General features: G+C 54.7%; 6 protein-coding genes across 6 annotated transcripts; 3 read left to right on the forward strand and 3 right to left on the reverse strand.

The window, feature by feature from the left end:
- Window positions 1–265: 265 nt before the first annotated feature.
- On the forward strand, window positions 266–10,833 carry APUU_31765S (non-ribosomal peptide synthetase; the record flags this gene model as incomplete). Its single annotated transcript, XM_041703005.1, has 2 exons — window positions 266–5,214; window positions 5,268–10,833. The coding sequence occupies 2 exons, from the start codon at window positions 266–268 to the stop codon at window positions 10,831–10,833; spliced, it is 10,515 nt and encodes a 3,504-aa protein (XP_041555734.1).
- Window positions 10,834–11,084: 251 nt separating this feature from the next.
- Window positions 11,085–12,237, forward strand: APUU_31766S (lipase ROG1 family protein; the record flags this gene model as incomplete). The annotated part of the gene is made up of 3 exons (XM_041703006.1): window positions 11,085–11,363; window positions 11,413–11,698; window positions 11,753–12,237. The coding sequence occupies 3 exons, from the start codon at window positions 11,085–11,087 to the stop codon at window positions 12,235–12,237; spliced, it is 1,050 nt and encodes a 349-aa protein (XP_041555735.1).
- A 105-nt stretch (window positions 12,238–12,342) lies between these two features.
- Window positions 12,343–14,108, reverse strand: APUU_31767A (cytochrome P450; the record flags this gene model as incomplete). Its single annotated transcript, XM_041703008.1, has 3 exons — window positions 12,343–13,391; window positions 13,439–13,823; window positions 13,878–14,108. The coding sequence occupies 3 exons, from the start codon at window positions 14,106–14,108 to the stop codon at window positions 12,343–12,345; spliced, it is 1,665 nt and encodes a 554-aa protein (XP_041555736.1).
- A 252-nt stretch (window positions 14,109–14,360) lies between these two features.
- Window positions 14,361–15,365, reverse strand: APUU_31768A (alpha/beta hydrolase; the record flags this gene model as incomplete). The annotated part of the gene is made up of 1 exon (XM_041703009.1): window positions 14,361–15,365. The coding sequence occupies one exon, from the start codon at window positions 15,363–15,365 to the stop codon at window positions 14,361–14,363; it is 1,005 nt and encodes a 334-aa protein (XP_041555737.1).
- Window positions 15,366–15,565: 200 nt separating this feature from the next.
- On the forward strand, window positions 15,566–17,179 carry APUU_31769S (cytochrome P450; the record flags this gene model as incomplete). The annotated part of the gene is made up of 3 exons (XM_041703010.1): window positions 15,566–15,744; window positions 15,800–16,222; window positions 16,270–17,179. 3 exons carry the CDS (start codon window positions 15,566–15,568, stop codon window positions 17,177–17,179), a joined length of 1,512 nt encoding a protein of 503 aa, XP_041555738.1.
- Window positions 17,180–17,450: 271 nt separating this feature from the next.
- APUU_31770A (uncharacterized protein) lies at window positions 17,451–18,392 on the reverse strand (the record flags this gene model as incomplete). Its single annotated transcript, XM_041703011.1, has 4 exons — window positions 17,451–17,843; window positions 17,887–17,999; window positions 18,047–18,268; window positions 18,320–18,392. The coding sequence occupies 4 exons, from the start codon at window positions 18,390–18,392 to the stop codon at window positions 17,451–17,453; spliced, it is 801 nt and encodes a 266-aa protein (XP_041555739.1).
- Window positions 18,393–18,837: the final 445 nt, after the last annotated feature.

The raw sequence follows: 18,837 nt of genomic DNA on the forward strand, positions 1-18,837 counted from the left end.
GCTTCCAATTCTGAGAACTCGAATTGTATACACAGGTGATTCAGGCTCTGTGCAGGTAGTGACACGGGTTCCTCCTGCGTGGACGAGGGCATCCGACCTCATAGCTTTCGTTAAGCAGGATCGGGCTGCATCTTTTGGTTATGGAACCGCCTTGCATCGATTCGCCTTTGTCGAAGATACCACCAAAGATCAGCCGGAGAGGTACTTTGTATGGACAGCTCACCACTCAGCATACGATGGCCCAACAGTCGTTAAGATCTTCAACATGCTTGCGGCTGTGTATCACGGCCGAGCTACGGATGCCCTGCGTGCTGTAACCCCGATCCCCCGCATGATCCGCTATCTCGGGCAACCGACAAAGAATGAGGGCCAGGAAAAGAGCGACGCTTACTGGAGACGGAACCTGGGGAATGCCCACTCCACAAAGTTTCCAAAACCCCTCACGCCATCATATCAGCCCTTCGCCGATGGTGTACTGAGATACCACTTCCAGCTGGAGCATGGGAGGCACCGGGTCTCGCCAGCCATTCTGCTCCGAGCAGCGTGGGCTGTGGTAGTTGCCAGCCAGACAGCGAGTGACGAGGCGATGGTTGCAGTCGTTCTGTCGGGACGTGACATGCCCCTATTTGGGATCGAGGACGTGGTTGCTCCAACCATTACTACTGTTCCTTGCCGTATCAAAATAGACCGGATGGATCCCATCACGGCGTTTCTTGATTCAGTGGACAATGCGGCGAAAGACATGGCTCCACACACTCAGTTTGGACTGGCGAATATTCAGCGGGCAGCAGGCCTAGGCCACGAATTCGAGCCGGGGCACCTGTTTCTTGTGCAGCCGGGCGACGAGGATATCGGGTCCGTGGAGGTGCTGGGTCTGGAGATGCTGGATGCCGAGAGAGGGAACTTTGAAGGCTACGCGCTGGTCGTTGAATGCACTCTGCACGCGAGCGGAGCCGGTGTAACTATAGAAATGCGATTCGACAAGCAAGTTCTCTCTCCGTCGCGAGTGTCGGGGCTGCTGTCCCAACTGGCACATGTTACACATCAACTGCAAGTCTATAATTTGGCCGACACAGAGTTAGCCGCTGCCAGCCGGAATGATTGCATTGGAACCCTTGACGTGATTAGTCCAGAGGACAAGGAGCAACTCCTGAACTGGAATGGACAACCACCAAGTGCCACGAGAGCCTCACTAGTGGAGTTGGTGGAAGCCCAGATGACGAGGAGCCCTGATGCCCCGGCAGTTTGCGCAAGAGGCGGTGACCTGACGTATTCCAAACTGTTCACTGCTGCTGGCCGTCTGGCACAGCATCTTGTCGAACTTGGGGTTGGCCCTGAGAGGTCTGTTGGTCTGTGCATGGAGAAATCAAAATTCGCCGTGATATCAATAGTCGCTATTCTAATGGCCAGAGGCACTGTTGTACCACTTCCTACCCTGCAGTCTGACTGCCGAGTCAGCAATATCATCGCTGATGCCGGTATTTCCGTTGCCCTGGTCGAAATACCGCAGGCGAAGCGGTTGAAAGGCCTGATCACTCATCTTATCATTGCCAACACCAGACTTCTCGATTCTCTTCCGGCTCTGGATATTATATCAGACCGGCCAGAGCCGCAGACCGCAGCATGGGTAGTGTACACATCTGGCAGTACTGGAATCCCCAAAGGAGTTGTGCTAGAGCACCAGGCATTGTGTACGGGCCTCCTGGCCCACGGGTCTCGCTTCGGCATCACCTCCTCGACAAAGATGCTTCAGTTCTCTGCCTTTACATTTGACCTCAGCATCCAGGAGATATTTGCTACCTTGGCATTTGGGGGGTGCGTTTGCGTACCGTCGGAAACGGACCGGACAGATAGGCTCGCACCAGCGATGAAAGAGCTAGGAGTGACCTTCGCTATCCTCACGCCTACTGTGGCTTCTTTGCTTAGTCCCGAGAGCGTGCCATCGTCCCTCGATACTCTCGTCCTAGCGGGCGAAGCAGTGAGTCCTGATCATGTCAGGCCGTGGCTCGACTGCGTCAGGATATTCAATGGTTATGGCCCAGCCGAATGCTCCATGTTCTCTGCCATAAATGGTCCAATTGATTGTGCGGAGAATGCGTCTAAAATTGGCTCGCCCGTCTCGAACCGCCTATGGGTTGCAAGTCTGCTAGACCATGATACTCTTGTATCCCTCGGTGCCGAAGGTGAGTTACTTATTGAAGGGCCCCTGCTTGCTCGAGAATACCTTCATGATGCAGATAAGACGGCGACGGCGTTCGTGCTGGACCCGCAGTTCATCCACTCACTGGACCTGCCCCCCGGACGCCGCATGTATCGAACCGGCGATGTTGTTCGACAGGATCGGGACACTGGCTTGCTCGAGTATATTGGTCGTGTAGATAATCAAATCAAGATCCGCGGGCAGCGCGTAGAGGTTGGCGAAATTGAAAGCCATATTGTGCGTTTGCACTCAGGGATCAAGGCTGCGTGTGTCCAATACGTCCAAGTACGAGATCTCGCAGACCCGATACTGATCGCTGCTATTGAGGCTTGCGAGGACAACCAGGGCACACACCTAGAAGCTCTCCGTGGCGAGCTTCAGAAAGCCCTACCTCCGTATATGGTCCCGACACATTTAATACCGATGAATCTCCCCGTGAATGCATCGGGCAAGCTCGATCGAAGGGCCACGAAAATTACACTTGAAAGGCTCACGTTCGAGCAACTGACGTCGCTTACGCCGGACAAAAGCGGTGCCCTCGAAGAAGACCGCATGCTGAACGAGTCGGAGGAACAGCTCAGCCAGCTCTGGAAACAAGTCCTCGGCCTCCAGGAAAGCCACAAAATCAGCATGAACGACGACTTCTTCCATCAAGGCGGCGACTCCGTAGCAGCCATGAGGCTCGTCGCCGCGGCCCAGACGGTGCAGATACCCATGCGCCTGAGCGTCTCCCAGATTCTGCAGCATCCGGGTCTTGTTGATATGGCACGGGTGGGAACTGAGCACAGAGCTGTTCATGACCCAGCGCCTTTTGAGCTTTGGGATACATTCCGTGACCTGGAGCCACGACATAAACAGGAATGGCTAGTCGCTGTGGCCGAGCAGTGTGCGGATATCGCGGGACCTGAGCAGATTGCGGACGTATACCCTGCTACGCCATTGCAGGAGGGTTTAATGGCCATCACGTCGCAGCAGAAGAGCGCGTACGTTGCGCAGCAGGTGTTCCGCATGGGACCGAAGGTCGACATTCATCGCCTCCAGTCTGCTTGGGAGGCACTGTGCCATAAACTCGCAATACTCCGGACACGTCTTGTTTACGCAGCAGGGGGATCGCTGCAGGTCGTTACCAAGAATGTGCCGCATTGTCGGTCTGCTTCGTGTGAACTGAGTAAGTATCTAGCGGAGGACTTGGAAAGGTCCTTTGGGTATGGCGTCTGGCTCCACAATCTGGCTGTTATAGAAGACGGTACTACCAAATATCTTGTCTGGACGGTGCATCATGCGGCATACGACGGCTGGTCCTTAATGCAGGTACTGCGAATGCTCGTCCGGATCTACCAAGGGGAGGACACTGGGTTTGTTCCAACTCCGATTTCGCGGTTTATCAGGTACCTGGAGGAGACAGATGAGAGCGCCATGACTGAATATTGGAAGAAGCAGCTGGAGCACGCAAAACTGATTCGGTTCCCTCAACTTCCGTCACCAGCATATCAGCCACATGCCAGCAGTATTGTGAGGAAGCGGCTGCATTTTCACTCGGGGAGCAGTAAGAGTGGGACGCCATTTCCAACACCCATCCTGCTGAGGGCAGCATGGGCAGTCACGGTGGCCACGTATACCGGCAGCGACGAGGTCATCGTCAATATAGCCCTGAGTGGTCGTGATGCTCCAGTCCCCGGGATCGCCGATATTGTTGGACCGACCATCACGACTGTCCCTGTACGGATACAGATGGATATGAAGCAGGCAGTCGGTGACTTTCTATCATCTGTTGACCGACAGTCCAAGGACATGGTCCCGTTCGCCCATGCAGGCCTGCATTGGATTCGCCATGCCGTGCCTGGTCTCCCATCCGATTTCGATGCAGGACATCTGTTTATCATCCAGCCGGCTGTGTCGAGCAATGACAGCCCCGGTGTCGAGGACATCGGACTTGAGATCAACCCAGCCATAACAGAAAACTCAGAGAGTCCGGACTTCGGTGGATACGCCCTGGCCGTGGACTGCACGGTTCATCCCGATGCCGTGGACATCGACATCCGATTCGATCCCCATGTTCTCCCTCAGCCTAGAGCTGAAGCCCTGTTGGCGCAGTTTGAGCACACTACTGACCAGCTACGAAGCCACGGCACCGGACAACGCCTCGCTGACCTTGACCTTTTAACCCCAGCAGACGCCAATGCTATTCGGGCGTGGAACGAGAAACCCCCAACCGGCCGAGAGGCATGCGTCCACGAGCTTATACGAATTATGGTCGACAGGACACCTGAAGCTACAGCTGTCGACGCGTGGGATGGGGACTTCTCGTACGCCGCTCTTTACGCAGCGTCTCGCCGGCTCGCCCATTACCTGGTCTTATACCACAATATTGGGCCAGGCGTCAGGGTTGGGATGGCGATGGATAAGTCGCGTTTGGCCATTGTAGCTATCCTGGCGATCCTCAACGCCGGTGGTGCTGTACTACCGTTGGCAACACAGCAACCACTTTCAAGACTGGAGCATGTCACAATCGACGCAGACCTATCAACCATCCTAGTCAGCGCCGACAAGGCTGAGTCCCTCGAACAACTGGATGTTGTCTCGCGGCGGCTGCTTGTCGTCGACGCCGCATTGGTGGAACTGTTGCCAGCGCCTCCTACAGAAGGGGGGATCTGCAAGGACGTGCACTTTGATGATCCAGCATGGATTGTGTATACGTCTGGGAGCACTGGTGTGCCCAAAGGAGTAGTCCTCGAACATAAAGCGCTATGTAGCAGCTTTGCGGCACACGGGGCCCGGGTGGGATTTGGGTCTGACACAAGGGCTTTCCAATTCTCGGCTTTTACTTTCGACAATTGTATTGAGGATATCTTGTCCGTTCTGTCTTATGGAGGATGTGTGTGCGTTCCATCTGAAACCCAGCGTCTTAACGCCCTGGCTGAGACAATGCGACATATGCGAGTCAACCTACTTAACTGCACGCCAACGGTTGCGTCTCTCATAACACCGAGTGATGTACCCATGCTGAAGACTTTGTAAGTTAAATGGCCCGGTACAACATTCTGTTTAATCTAATGGTCTCCTACAGGCTGCTGGGCGGCGAGCCCGTTTCCCCGGCGGTGGTCAAGCAGTGGCTTGGACACGCCAAAATCATGAATACCTACGGACCGGCCGAATGCAGCGTTGATGTGGCCGTGGGCGGTCCCATGAATAGCCCAAGCGATGCCTCTACAATTGGCCTTCCGCTGAATGTGTCCCTCTGGGTGGCCAGGCCATCGAACTATAACCAGCTCGCGCCAATCGGTACGCCGGGCGAGCTCCTCGTCGAGGGGCCGCAGCTCGCCAGAGAATACCTTAATAACCCGGAAAAAACCGCCGTATCCTTTATATGGAACCCAGAGTTCCTTAGGATTCTGGACATGCCACCACGCGGCCGTTTCTATCGCACAGGAGACATCGTAAGGCAGAATGGTGACGGCTCGCTGGTTCACCTTGGTCGGATGGATACGCAGATTAAAATCCGCGGGCAGAGGGTTGAGATTGACGAGATCGAGAGTAATATTCTCCGTGCTCAACCGGAGGTGAGGCTTGCTTGCGTTGATCTCGTCGTGCTAAGTGACATGGACCGTGACCCAATGCTCCTGGCTGCAATCGAGGTAGTTGATGGAGGAGAGGACGGGGATTTCATAGCGGGCACAGTTCGGCGACCAACAGCTGCCCTTCGAACTCTGGTTAGAAACTTGCAGGCGCAATTACTGCTCGTGCTCCCACAATATATGGTGCCCCATTTCGTCCCAGTGGCCAGACTTCAGCTCAATGCATCAGGGAAGCTAGACAGACGGGCTACGCGCTTGACTCTCGAAGCCATGACTCGTCAGCAGATCGCATCATTTCAGGAAGCATCAGATACAACGCAAGGACGCACCTCGCTATCAGATATGGAAGATCGCCTCCGCCAAATCTGGGTTGAGCTGCTGGGCTGTTCACCAAACATCGGCCCTTACGACAGTTTCACCCTCCTGGGTGGTGACTCTGTCATTGCCATGCGCCATGTTGCTGCGGCCGTCCGCATAGGAATCCGAATTGGCGTCGCTGATATTCTTCAGAATCCGCAATTATCCGATTTGGCGCGCGTTGCCGAACAGTCTCAGGGCCCAGGAGCCAGCGAGGAAGACCCAGCACCCTTTGAGCTGTGGCCTGGATTTGCGAATGAAGATGCAGAAGAGCAGACGTGCTGGCTCGAGGCCGTTGCACGGCAGTGTGGTGAAACGCCAGCGGATATAGAGGACGTCTATCCCGCTTCGCCACTCCAGGAGGGTCTCATGGCCGTCACAGGTCAGCAGCCGGGAGCCTTTGTCGCGCAGAATGTCTTCCGAATGACCGACGTTAAACTTGCGCGTTTCAAGCAGACTTGGGCCAGACTGATGCAGTCTCTGCCGATCTTGCGCACACGGATTGTTTACCATAATGCACGCTCTGGGCCATTGCAGGCCGTGGTGCGTAGGCACCTGCACTGGATCCATGCCACCGACATCGAGACATACCTGTCCATCGACAAGACGCTACCATTCTCGTATGGCACCCCACTACACCGTCTTGCGATTATAGGCCCTGGGACTTCGGATGGTGGAATGTACTTTGTGTGGACGCAGCATCACAGCGGTTATGACGGCTATCAGACTGCGCTGATGCTGAACATGCTGGCTGAAGTTCACCAGGAGCAAGAATTGCATCAGTCCCCACCCCCAGTCACTCGGTTTATAAGATATCTACAGCAGAAGGATAAAGACCAGGTTACGACCTTCTGGAGAAGTCAGCTGGGAGATGTCCATCTAACGCGTTTCCCCGAACTCCCAACTCCATCATACCGTCCCCAGGCCGACAGCTGCTCACGGCGACTCGTCCAGCGGAGCGTGCCCCATCGTGGACCACTAGTCTCGACTCTTCTGCGCGCTGCGTGGGCCTTTACAGTGGCTACTTATACGGGAAGCACAGAGTCGACGTCAGTCGTGGCGCTTTCCGGGCGTGACGTCCCTGTCGACGGCATTGGAAGCATGGCTATGCCAACTCTAACCACTGTCCCAGTGCGCACGCGCCTAGATGACCGAAGCCAAACTGTTGCTGCCCTCCTCAGCAGCATCACCCGCCAGGTTGAGGAGATGAAACCGTTCTTGCACACCGGAATGCAGTATATCCGGGCTGCTGTACCAGGATTAGCGCCAGATTGGGACCCAGGCCATCTCATCATCATTCAACCTCCTCTGGGTGGCAGCGACGAAGATCCTCTGGCGGCAATCGGTCTGGAGGACGTTAGCACTGCCAGGACGGAGTTTCCAGGATACGCACTCGCAGTGCAGTGCACCGTTAATGCTAACGGATCGGTGGATGTCGAGATGCGATACGATAGCAGAGTTATAATACCCCCGACGGCTGAGAACCTTTTGGCCCAGTTCGAATATATGGTACACCAGCTGGAGACACGGCCCGATATTGCTATTGGCGATATTGATCGTTTCAGACCAGCAGATGCACAGAAAATCCAAAGGTGGAATCAGCCGGTTCTCCAGGCCAAGCCCATTACCTCCTGCGTCCATCAGCTCATCCTGTCGATGGTTAACCGACAGCCTGACGCCCCTGCGGTATGTGCGTGGGACGGCGCCCTGTCATATGCAACCCTATGGGGGACTTCCTGCCGTCTGGCTCACTCGTTGGTTGACCTTGGAGTCGGCCCGGAAGTGACTGTTGGCGTCTGCATGGATAAGTCACTGTGGGCAATGGTCTCGATGTTGGCCGTGCTGCAGGCCGGTGGTGTAGTTGTAGCACTGGGCACACAGCATCCCCTGATCCGGCTGAAGACAATTCTGGTAGACGCAGCCATCAAGGTAACCCTGGTCGACAACAGGCAGGCTGAGCGTCTGCGGGATGTGACGGATTACATTGTAGTTGACGAAGGCTGTGTCCGTCGCCTGCCATCTCAGTCAAGCCCTCCTCTCTCAGGCGTCACACCACAAAATGCAGCGTGGATTGTCTATACCTCCGGCAGTACTGGCACGCCAAAGGGGGTGGTACTGGAGCACCAGACACTCTGCACCGGAATCAGGGCCCACGGCACGCAGTTCGGAAATAATGAACAGACTCGTGCACTGCAATTCGCCTCTCACACATTTGGGGTCGTCATCGAAGACATGTTCACCACGCTCGTCTTCGGCGGCTGTACTTGCATTCCGTCTGAGGACCAGAGAATGAACATGCCCGAATTGACCAACATGGTTCGGGATATGGCCGTCAACTTCATGAACCTAACGTCCACAGCTGCTTCATTACTAGATCCGCGCGAGGTCCCGGGTGTCAAAACGGTTGTCCTAGGAGGCGAAGCCCTACGACCGACAGTGGTGCAACAATGGGCTGAGCATGCACAGTTGCTCAACGCCTACGGGCAGAGTGAATGCTGTGTGGAGTCCCTTATCAGTGTTATTAGAGGCGAGAACGACGCTGCTAACATTGGCTTCCCGATCGCCGACTGCGCGGCTTGGGTGGTTGATCCGCTCGATTATAACCGCCTTGTTCCAGTGGGCGTTACAGGGGAGTTGCTAATTCAGGGCCCTCTCCTTGCACGAGGATACCTGAATGACCCGGGCAAGACGGCCGCTTCGTTTGTATCGAGTCCGGATTTCCTCCAGAGACTGTGCTTCTCAGGTGAGGTTTGCAGTCGGATGTACCGCACCGGTGATCTTGTCAAGCAGAACGACGATGGCTCTATTGATTACCTCGGCCGTCGCGACACGCAGATCAAGATTAGGGGACAGCGGGTCGAGTCTGGTGAGATTGAGAACCGCATTGTCCAGCTTCAAGCTGAGGTCTCGCATGCGTTCGTGGACTTGATAAAGCCCTGTGATGCAGACCCGTCCTCTGATCCTGTGCTCGTGGCAGCGGTTGAATTCCAATCTCCACAAACATCATCGGCAGACCTGATCCAGAGTATACGATCTGGCTTACTTGAACAGCTCCCTACCTACATGGTCCCTAACTATACTGTTCCCATGGCAAATCATTTACCCGTCAACGCGTCCGGCAAACTGGACCGGCGGGCAACACGTACTCTCATAGAGAGCATGAGCCGAGATCAACTCGCAGCCTACAAACCAGAGCAAAGGAGAGCCCATCGGCCTCTATCTCCGCTGGAGAAACGGCTCCGTGCGGTATACGCCGAGATTCTGAGTCTCCCAAGTGACCAGATAGGACCCTATGACCAGTTCGTCCAGCTTGGAGGTGACTCCGTGGCCGCAATGCGTGCTGTTGCCGCTTCTCGAAGGCAAGGACTGTCGTTTTCCGTCCGTGACATTCTGCTACATCAGAGCATCGCATCCTTATCTCCATATATAACAAGCATGCCCAATGAGCTGGACGCCCTTCCCACATCGGACGGCGTAACAGATGTGCAAGAATGGATGCTGAACCACCATATCGCTCGCCCAGATGTGGGCATGACATGGTTCGCACTGGATGCAGCCAGCCCGCTAGCTGGCGAGCGAATGGCCGACGCATGTAGGAAGCTGCTCGCCGAGATCGAGATCTTACATACGGGCTTCGCTTTTAGGGACGGGGGATGGAAGCGAGTCGTGCCCGCCCCGGTGCAGCCAGACGTGCAGTCATCCAGCACCGATACTACAATATCCAAATGGACCGCAGAGTACATCCAACGAAAGGGATTCAAACCCATTGATCCTGAACGACCCCTGGTGTATATTGCCCTTTGCACCACAGGGTCGGAACACCGGATTCTGATCTCCATGTCCCATGCGATATACGATGGATTGTGCATCACGTCTTTCTGGTCGGCATTGAAGGACCTCTACGAGACCGGTCGGACTACACCCCCATCATCGTTCTCTCAATACATGGGCCAAGTCGAGAAAAGCCGCACGGCAGAGGCTTCAGAATACTGGAAGGGCCTCCTCAAAAATGCAACGCTGACAGACGTTGGGGATATCACGCCCCAAGACAGGGAATTTGTCTGGCGAGCAGGGGTAATTGGCCCTGCAGTCATCGAGATAGGCGAAAGTCCTCCTCCTGGAACAACCTGCGCAACGGTACTGAAGTCGGCGTGGGCCCTTGTCCTGGCAAGACGCACCGGACGCAGCGACGTGGTCTTCGCGGATCTCGTATCCGGTCGTGCTGGGGTTGATGCTTCAGTTGCAGAAGCACTGGGGATGTGTTCAACTCCGATTCCAGTACGGGTGCAGCTCGACCCATCGTCGACCTATGTAGACCTTGTCCACGCGGTGCAGACACAGCAGGTCGATAGCATGCCTTTCGAGACGTACGGGTTCAGCAGAATTGTTGATGAGTGCACTCAGTGGCCCAAGGAATCCAGACCCCCGTCCTGGATTAACCACGTCCCTAGGAAGATAGCAGACACGATTTTAATCGGGGGAAATGAATATACAATCAGCCAGCCAGCCCAGGAGGAGCAGAAGTGGACGTTCAGCGAGACCCGGATTTCTTGGACCCAGATAGAGGATACTTTGGAGGTTACCCTGGCTTATGCTGTTGAGAAGGTGCCAGGGGCGGTTGCTCAAGGGCTTTTTGAGGATCTTATTTTGATGCTGAACCGGACTCTCTCCAGTCCGCATGAGTTGATATCGCTAGGATGAGCATGGTGCCACCCAGTATGGCCGGACTTTACCGTACTAGTTGGATGTAGTTTATTGCTAGATATATAATGTCTCTCAGGGTTAGCCGTGCTTCTCTCTCGCACACCTACGATCTGTTGAAGTGCTCTTTATAAAGTCATGCATAACTACGCCAACCATCTCTGTGTCCTAGTTCATGGTGTAGGTTCGTTCTCAATATATACAACTTAATCGGCACTAAACAACATCAGTTATGGGGAAACCCAAACCACATGAAATCTATTTTCAATGCCCTGCGAGCCCAGTATCCGGCACACCGCTTGCACATCCTCAATTCCAAACGGAATACCGGCAGTCTCACATACGACGGCATTGATGTCTGTGCAGAACGTCTCGTTCTAGAAATTGAAGAAGAGCTTGAATCCATACGGAACCGGGGCGGCAGCGTCACCAAACTCTCTGTTGTGGGATACAGCATCGGAGGCCTCGTGGCGCGATATGCCGTCGGCTTGTTAGAGAGTAGAGGAATCTTCATTGACCTTGATCCCATGGTTTGTCTCGTACACCTATGGGTCAGGCAAAACTGACACACAGCTGTAGACATTCACGACGTTTGCAACGCCTCACCTCGGCGTCCGATCGCCCTTCGCCGGGTGGCACCATCAGGCATGGAATGCTTTGGGTGCCAGGGTTCTCTCCGAGTCTGGTCGACAGCTTTTCACTGTAGACTCGTTCCGGGGCAGCGGTCGGCCTTTGTTGTCTATCCTCGCCGATCCAGATTCCGTCTTTATGACTGGCCTGGCGAAGTTCAACCGGCGCGTCCTATACGCGAACATTATCAACGACCTACAGGCAGCCTACTACAGCGCCGCCATTACCAAAACAGGTCTTTATTCCGATCTGAACAGTTTACAAGCGACGTACGCTAATTACTATGAAGATGTTACTCCAGGCCAGCGGAAGTATTTCTCAGGCAAAGAAGCTACGGGGGGTATCAGTTGTTGGAAGGCGTCAATCTGGGCGTATTTTGAAAGCGCACCGGTGGACTTGTTCATTGTGGTGACAATTCCGATTGCTGTGCTTTTTCTTCTCTGCAATGCAGTGGTCCAGTCCATCTGGGGATATTTTCGGATTCGGAATCACCAACAGCTATATATTAACGCCTTCTTGCCTGTAGATATAAAACGCTCGCGTCACGATGGATGCTCGGACACTGGGAGGATCCACGGCTCCAGGATGCGGCTGACACCGTCCCAGTTGTCCATGATATCAGCGCTCAACGAGGTAGGATGGCACAAGTACCCAGTGTGCATCCACAGGGATAAGCGCAGCCATGCAGCCATCATTGCCCGGACGGACATAGCGAGGTTCGCGGAGGGACATCTAGTATTGAAGCACTGGGTGGAAGAGGGGCTTTTGATCTGATATACTGTTATCTTTGTGCTAAATCGAAAGGACGACTTAGATTTGTCTGTCTGTTCGACACTGTAAAGTTTCAAAACAACTCCAGAAAGCCATTCTTTACCTCCATTACACCTTCCGCCTCTTGACTCGAATCTTAGCTCCCTTGGGTGGCACCATAGACTCACACAGCCAAACAGGTCGTGGCCGCTTCCCGCCATACGCAGCCGGGAACTCGAGGTCGTATCTGGTCACTGCATACGCAACAATCATCTTGAGCTCCAAATCAACTAGAAACCGTCCAGGGCAAGCCGTCCTCCCATGCCCAAACGGCAGGTGGTAAGGACTCGTCGTCACGAACGACTGCGCCCCCAGCCCCGGCACGGACGGAGCTACTTTGCCCTCTTCTCCCTCTGCCTTGCTGGCCGGCGCCATCGTTGCCTCGTGAGGTCTCGAGAACCGAAACGGATCGTACTTTCGCGCATCTCCGTACACATCCTCATCCACTTGCGCCGGATGGCCCAGGAAAGACAGCACCGTGCCCCGTGGCAGCGGTAGCCCATCCTCCGTGATAACCCCATCAGCAAGGACCTTGCGCACAGAGCCCCGATTATCAAAGGAATTCAACCGCATCGTCTCCCTGGCGACACTATCAGCCCGAAGAAGCTGCCCCAGTTTCGCCCGATTCCACGAGGCCATGTCGCTCGCCTCAGTGCCCGCCTGTGTCAAGACACGCGAGATCTCCTCGCGGAGCATGTCTATGGTATTGTATTTTACATCTGAGTCGACGATATTCAGCAGCATATTAGCTGTTTGGAATGAGGTGCGGTGCATTGAGCCGAAGTTTGCCAGGAACAGACGCCGCGTCATTGTTTCGAGGCTGGCGAGGTCCTGTGGGCGTTCTCGCTGTGCGAAGCGCAGCATGATCTGGAAGTAATCGCTTGGCTCTTGGTCCTTGATCTGGGGGTCGCCGCGGGGATACTGCAGCATGGCGAGGCGATGCTCGTACTCAGACTTGATCATCTGGGCGAGTTTGGCGAATCGGGCGTTTGCCCGTCTGCTTACAAACTGCCCAACTATCGGCTGCAGAAGCGTCGGGGTTAATAGGGTAATCCCGGTTTCCAGATGGGTTTGGTCGACTGTGTCGAAGGTGGTCTTGATATACTCCTCGTTGCGGCCTGGGCTTGTTAACTCTCGCACAGTGCAAGGAGAGTAGGTGACATACACAGTGGCTCGCCGACGGTAAATCGACTCGATGCCCGTCCGATAATCTTCCTCACTGTACTGAGGAGGTCAATCTCTCTCCAAGTGTCCGTATCGTTGCCAAAATAATCACTAAATGCGGCCTCGAGCTCTATATTCATCACGGCACAGACATGGTCCAGCGATGGCTGCAGCTCCGCTTTGATTAACAGCCCCTGCCACGGGTCGGTGAGGAATGAATCGTCGCCCAGTAGATATTTCGGACAGTCCTGCTCCAAAACTCCGGCGCGCTGGTTGAGGATATGCGGTGGCTGTGCGAGAGCCCATTTCATCGACGTGTTGGGCAGGATGAGCTCCTTGCGACTGCCCAGGCCTGGGATGAAGACTGGTTTTCCTTTGCTGAGGAACTGAGTTATTGCTTGTTAGTATATTGTTCTTCAAGGCAGGTTCTGAGAATTCACCTTCTCGTACGCCTCTCGCATCAACCCCCCGCAGTCTGTGTAGTACCTGTAGTATGTCCGCAGACTGAAGCCAGTCTTGCCGGGAGGCCGGTCGAAATACGGTAATGTATTGGGGTCTCGTTCGACCAGCAATGTCCGATAAATAATAAACAAAGCCCATGAAGCCAGGAACAGAAGGCCAGATCTGCAGTACTGCCCGAGGTCGGGAAGAGCGTACATGATGGCTGCCATTGTGATTCTGCATACAAGTGGCACAATAGCCAAGCTGGGCCAGACTGATTTATTTAACGTGAATCCTAGTGGCACCACCAGTTTGGTGTAGCTGATGGTGGTCTATCCCTCGCTCCTACGGTACAGCCTGCCTGAACTCGACGGATGGGCTGTGGAAACTATATATGGGCGCTCGTGCTTGTATTTAAACCGTCTACTGGCATTCGAGCACACTCAGTAATTATATATATATGTATATGTACGCGATATTTATTAACCGTACAAAGTCCCATCCAGCCACGTCGTAACCTCCTCCCACGCCTGCTGCTGTGCCTGTAACTGCACATTGCGCCACTCCCCCTGCAGCTGCACCCAGAAATGCGTCCATCCGTGCGGCATATCCTTCGCGCACCAGTACTTGACTCGATTCTGTTCCCAGGAAGCTCCCAGCACGCAGTCACTCGATCGGCCGGCAAGTTTGGCAGCTAACAGACACGCCTCCTGACAAGACATATCGGCGCTTCCAGTGACAAAGCACACAGGCTGCGGGATATCAGACCTCGACGCATGATACGGACTCAAGAGCCTGTCACGCAAATCCTGCCCAGCCGCAGGGAAAGCCCAGTCCGAGAGCTCCTGTGTCTTCTTCATGTCATCATCGCCTCCCCATGGCATCTTCTCTAGGTATGTCCCACGGGCTTCGCCAGAGCGGTCGGTCATGGGTTGGAAAGCCACAAGAGCCGTAATCCGCTTCTTGAGACTCGGCAGCTGTGCAACGGCTAGAGAGATCGTGGCTCCGGCAGAGAATCCGCCTACCACTACCTTGGTCCTGTCTATGGGTAGGCTTCCGTCGTCGAGAATGGCCTCTATTACTGCCGCGATGTCATGGATTGCCGTTGGAAAGCGGTGCTCTGGGGCGCGGCGATAGGCTAGTGAGGCGACGACGTAGTCGTGCTTGTCTGCTAGGAATCGCGACTGGGCGTTGTCCATTGCCGGCGTGCCTATGATAAATGCAACGCCATGGATCAGGAAGTAAACCGGGTGTGTCTGGCCTTCTTGGTGGGACTGTGGGATGAAGATGTGGTGGTTGAGCATGGGCCGCACGGAATAGGACTTGACGTAGTTGGGCTTCTGGGCGGCCCAGAACTTGCGTGTTTGAATCTTGATACGAAAGAAGATTATCTCGCAGAGGTAGCGGTACACAATGGCGCACATGAAGAGCCAGACGCCCTTGAGGCGCCCGGGGCGAGGCTGATGGGTTCGAATGGTGGGCTTCATTTTGTGGCAGGTGGAATGTTGCATGAAAAACAGTCGTTCTCATGCTCATGCTATAAATATCAAATCGAATACCATCTATAGTGGCACCATTCTATACAACTCGCGGTGGTGCCACGGGAGATCAAACACGTTAAGTACTCCAGCTCCTCTCGAGTTACTGATAGTAACTGTAACGTCGATCTCTGCGCTAGCTCGTCAGCATGCTCAATGAAGCAGCCCTCGCCCTTGCTGTGGTCACTATCCTGGCCTACTGCCTTGAATTGCTCTCGCGAGCCCTCGACGACCCCCGTGAGCCCCCACGACTAGCCCCAAGAATTCCCATCATCGGCCATGCTCTCGGCTTTCTCCGCTATGGCTTCGACTATTACATGCTGACCAAGTGAGACCCATATCTAGACCCAAATCTGGGTATAATAAAGGCTGATATCTCCCAGTCAGGCTGCCAACACAGGCATCTACATGCTGGGCTGCCTAACTTGGAAAGTGTACATCGCGCACGACCCGCGCGTTGCAAACCTCCTTGCAAAATCAAAGGCTATATCTCTGCGGCCCTTTCTCCGTCATGCCGGGAAACTGCACGGCACGATCAGTGACGAGGCCTATGCGTTGTTCGACGGCGACCTGGCCGACTATTTCAGCAAGCGCACCAAGGAGCTGTTGACGCCGGGGCCAGCCCTGGATGATCAGAACCTTCGCATGGCGCAGCAGTCGCTGGACGAGGTCAGTAATATGGCCAACAAGGAGCCTACGATTGAGTTGTTCCAGTGGTCGAAGCGGACGGTCATGCTAGCAACGGGGGCCAGTTTGTTCGGGGCGGAGCACCCGTTTAAAAATCCGAGCATCGCAGAGGCAATGTGGTAGGTTAACCATCCAACTTGTGATGTATAATGATTCATGGTGGTAGGACATGGGACGAAGCTCGACCGGGCCATATATTTGGGTTCGATCCCTGGGGCACAGGGTACAAAGCCCGGACGGCCGTGTTCGCGGCATTCAGGGAGTACTTTGAGAGTATTCCGGACGACGCATCGGAGGTGATTAAAGAGCGTCATAGGGTCCTTCGCGAGGGTGGACTGAGCGAAGAAGACGCGTACAAGCTACAGTCGACCCTCAGCAATGCCTACTTCAACACCATCCCTACACTGTTTTGGACGATCCACGACATATACTGTCGGCCGGAGCTCTTAGAGGATATCCGGCAGGAGGTGTCAACTAAAGCTGTGCAAAGGTCCAGGGACGCGGATAATGGCTTCGTACTAGACATTGCAGCGCTCCAGACCCAGTGCCATATCTTGTTGTCTGCACTCCAAGAGACACAGCGCACGAGGCATGCGCAGGTCGGCATGCGCATGGTGATTGAAGACACACTGATCGATGGAAAGTACTTCCTCAAGAAAGGAACTGCCCTGCATCTCCCCGCCAAATCAATCCATAGAGATCCCTCAATATGGGGATCTGATGCTCCTGAATATGACCCCTACCGATTTGTGCCAGGGTATACAGGGGAACCGAAGACAAAGGTCATGCCGACGGCCTTCCTACCTTGGGGCTCGGCGCCGTGGCTATGTCCTGCTAGGCAATTTGCTGCGACAGAGATTCTGATCATTGTGGCCTTGATGGTGTTGCGCGTGGACTTGAGTTCAGTGGACAGAGAGTGGGAGACGCAACCAGCCACCAAGTCCATCTCGATCGCGACGCTGCCGCATCCCAAGGAGGATATGCGGTTGAAGGTCAGTGAACGCAGGGAGGGGATAGGCTCCTGGTCGGTTCTACTGGGGAAGAACAAGATTAGAATATCACTGTCGTCAGGATAGTTCCTAGCAGAATATCACGATGGTCGTATTCCAAACCCTAAGTACCTGGCTCGAGATCCGGAAACCAACTCCGACATCAAACCACAATTTAGCCCCAATCAAAGAAGGTGGCAGACAATCCACGTCGTAGCGGCTATATGTATCTTTGGTTACTGACATGTCGATTGTCTTCCTTCCCAGTGGTGCCCCTAACATTGGTTTCCGGGTTGTCCCGAAATATATATTGGCGTCTACCAGCTACTCTGCTGGATGCACAAGGCAACCCATACTGTCAATTATTACTTTGTTCGACCATCTGCCTGACGTGCTCTCTTGTCTCGCGAACACCCACTCGCAAGCGTTCCAGCTCATCTGCTTCCCTCTGACAGCACTTGGTCAAAATCCCGATCGCTTCAATGGTCGCTGACAGGGTAGCTGTCTTCCCCTGTCGCGCAGCCCCAGCCGCCTGTTCGTCCATATCCCTCTCCTTCAATCCCTCCAGATGGATATTCCAATCCACGGCCTCCGTTTTGCATATTCGCTGCAGCGTGTCGCTCCGGAGGGTTCGCGTGAGTGCCGCGTATCTCTCGTTGAGCGTCGAGCGGTACCGTCTTTCAACGGCGTAATGCGGTCGCTGGCCTGCCTTGGTCGTCTTGTTCTTCCGCCCCTGGCCCGTGCCGCCTGGCTGAGCCTTGATTAATTCTGCAGACAACAAGTGGAACGCTTACCTGAAGCTTGTTGGGCCCCGACCCGCTTTGCCGGGGCTCGCACGGACTGGACTGGGGCTTCGCCTTTCCCCCCGCAGAGACATCGCGGGGCTTGTTGGGATCAGTGAAGCTCGCTGCAACCTTGTCAGCAAAGGCCACGACCCGGAGGTCGCCTAGGTACCTGTATTATTCTCATTCGCCAGCGACAGCGGGCTCAACAAGGGCCACGGTCCAGTCGTCGAGTTCTGTCGACAAGGTTGGCAACTCCCACCCTCCGGTCCCGTCAGCAAACTGCAGCCGAGAAGACGGTGGTGGTCAGACGATGACGCGGCAACGAAATCAAGAGAGTCGAGATCTATGGCGCTGTCGAAGGCACCGGCGTCTAGGTCGCAGAGGTCCCGAACTGCCCTGCGCGTCAACACTCGACTCGTGCACGGGTGCTAACATGGCATACACATGGCAGGTGTGGGAGCTTGTTGGCACTCCGCTGACGGCAGGCTCAAGTCGCCTGCGAGGTTGGTGGACATACTCGGGTGGCTGAAGCACGGTTGGCTTCCAATGATCAGACAGACTCTGCTGGCGAGAGAATGACAATGCGGGAGGGCAGAATTGATTTCAGACAATGCTGATGTGCATGCAGCTCCACTAATATACTCGGTATACGGTTGGGGCTGGATATTCCTGCAGATACTCTATCCTTTTCATCAAGACACAGCCGACGTGACAACATAAATGAATCCAAGAAAGCCAACAATTCGGCATTTTCACCGTCTGTGACTGGCCGAGAGATCCTTGTATCTCTACTACGGCGGGCCTGGAGTCTTGTGCGAATCCTACAAAGAATATACGGTGTGGCCTAGCCTGCCATTCCCTAGAACCGGCACGGCCTGGCAGCCGAAAGAGGGGGCAAACCAGGGCAAACCCGATGATTCGCCCATCACACAAGACATTGCAATTTGTACAGCGCCAATG

Source organism: Aspergillus puulaauensis, chromosome 3, assembly GCF_016861865.1.
Source record: "Aspergillus puulaauensis MK2 DNA, chromosome 3, nearly complete sequence".
Classification (NCBI taxonomy): domain Eukaryota; kingdom Fungi; phylum Ascomycota; class Eurotiomycetes; order Eurotiales; family Aspergillaceae; genus Aspergillus; species Aspergillus puulaauensis.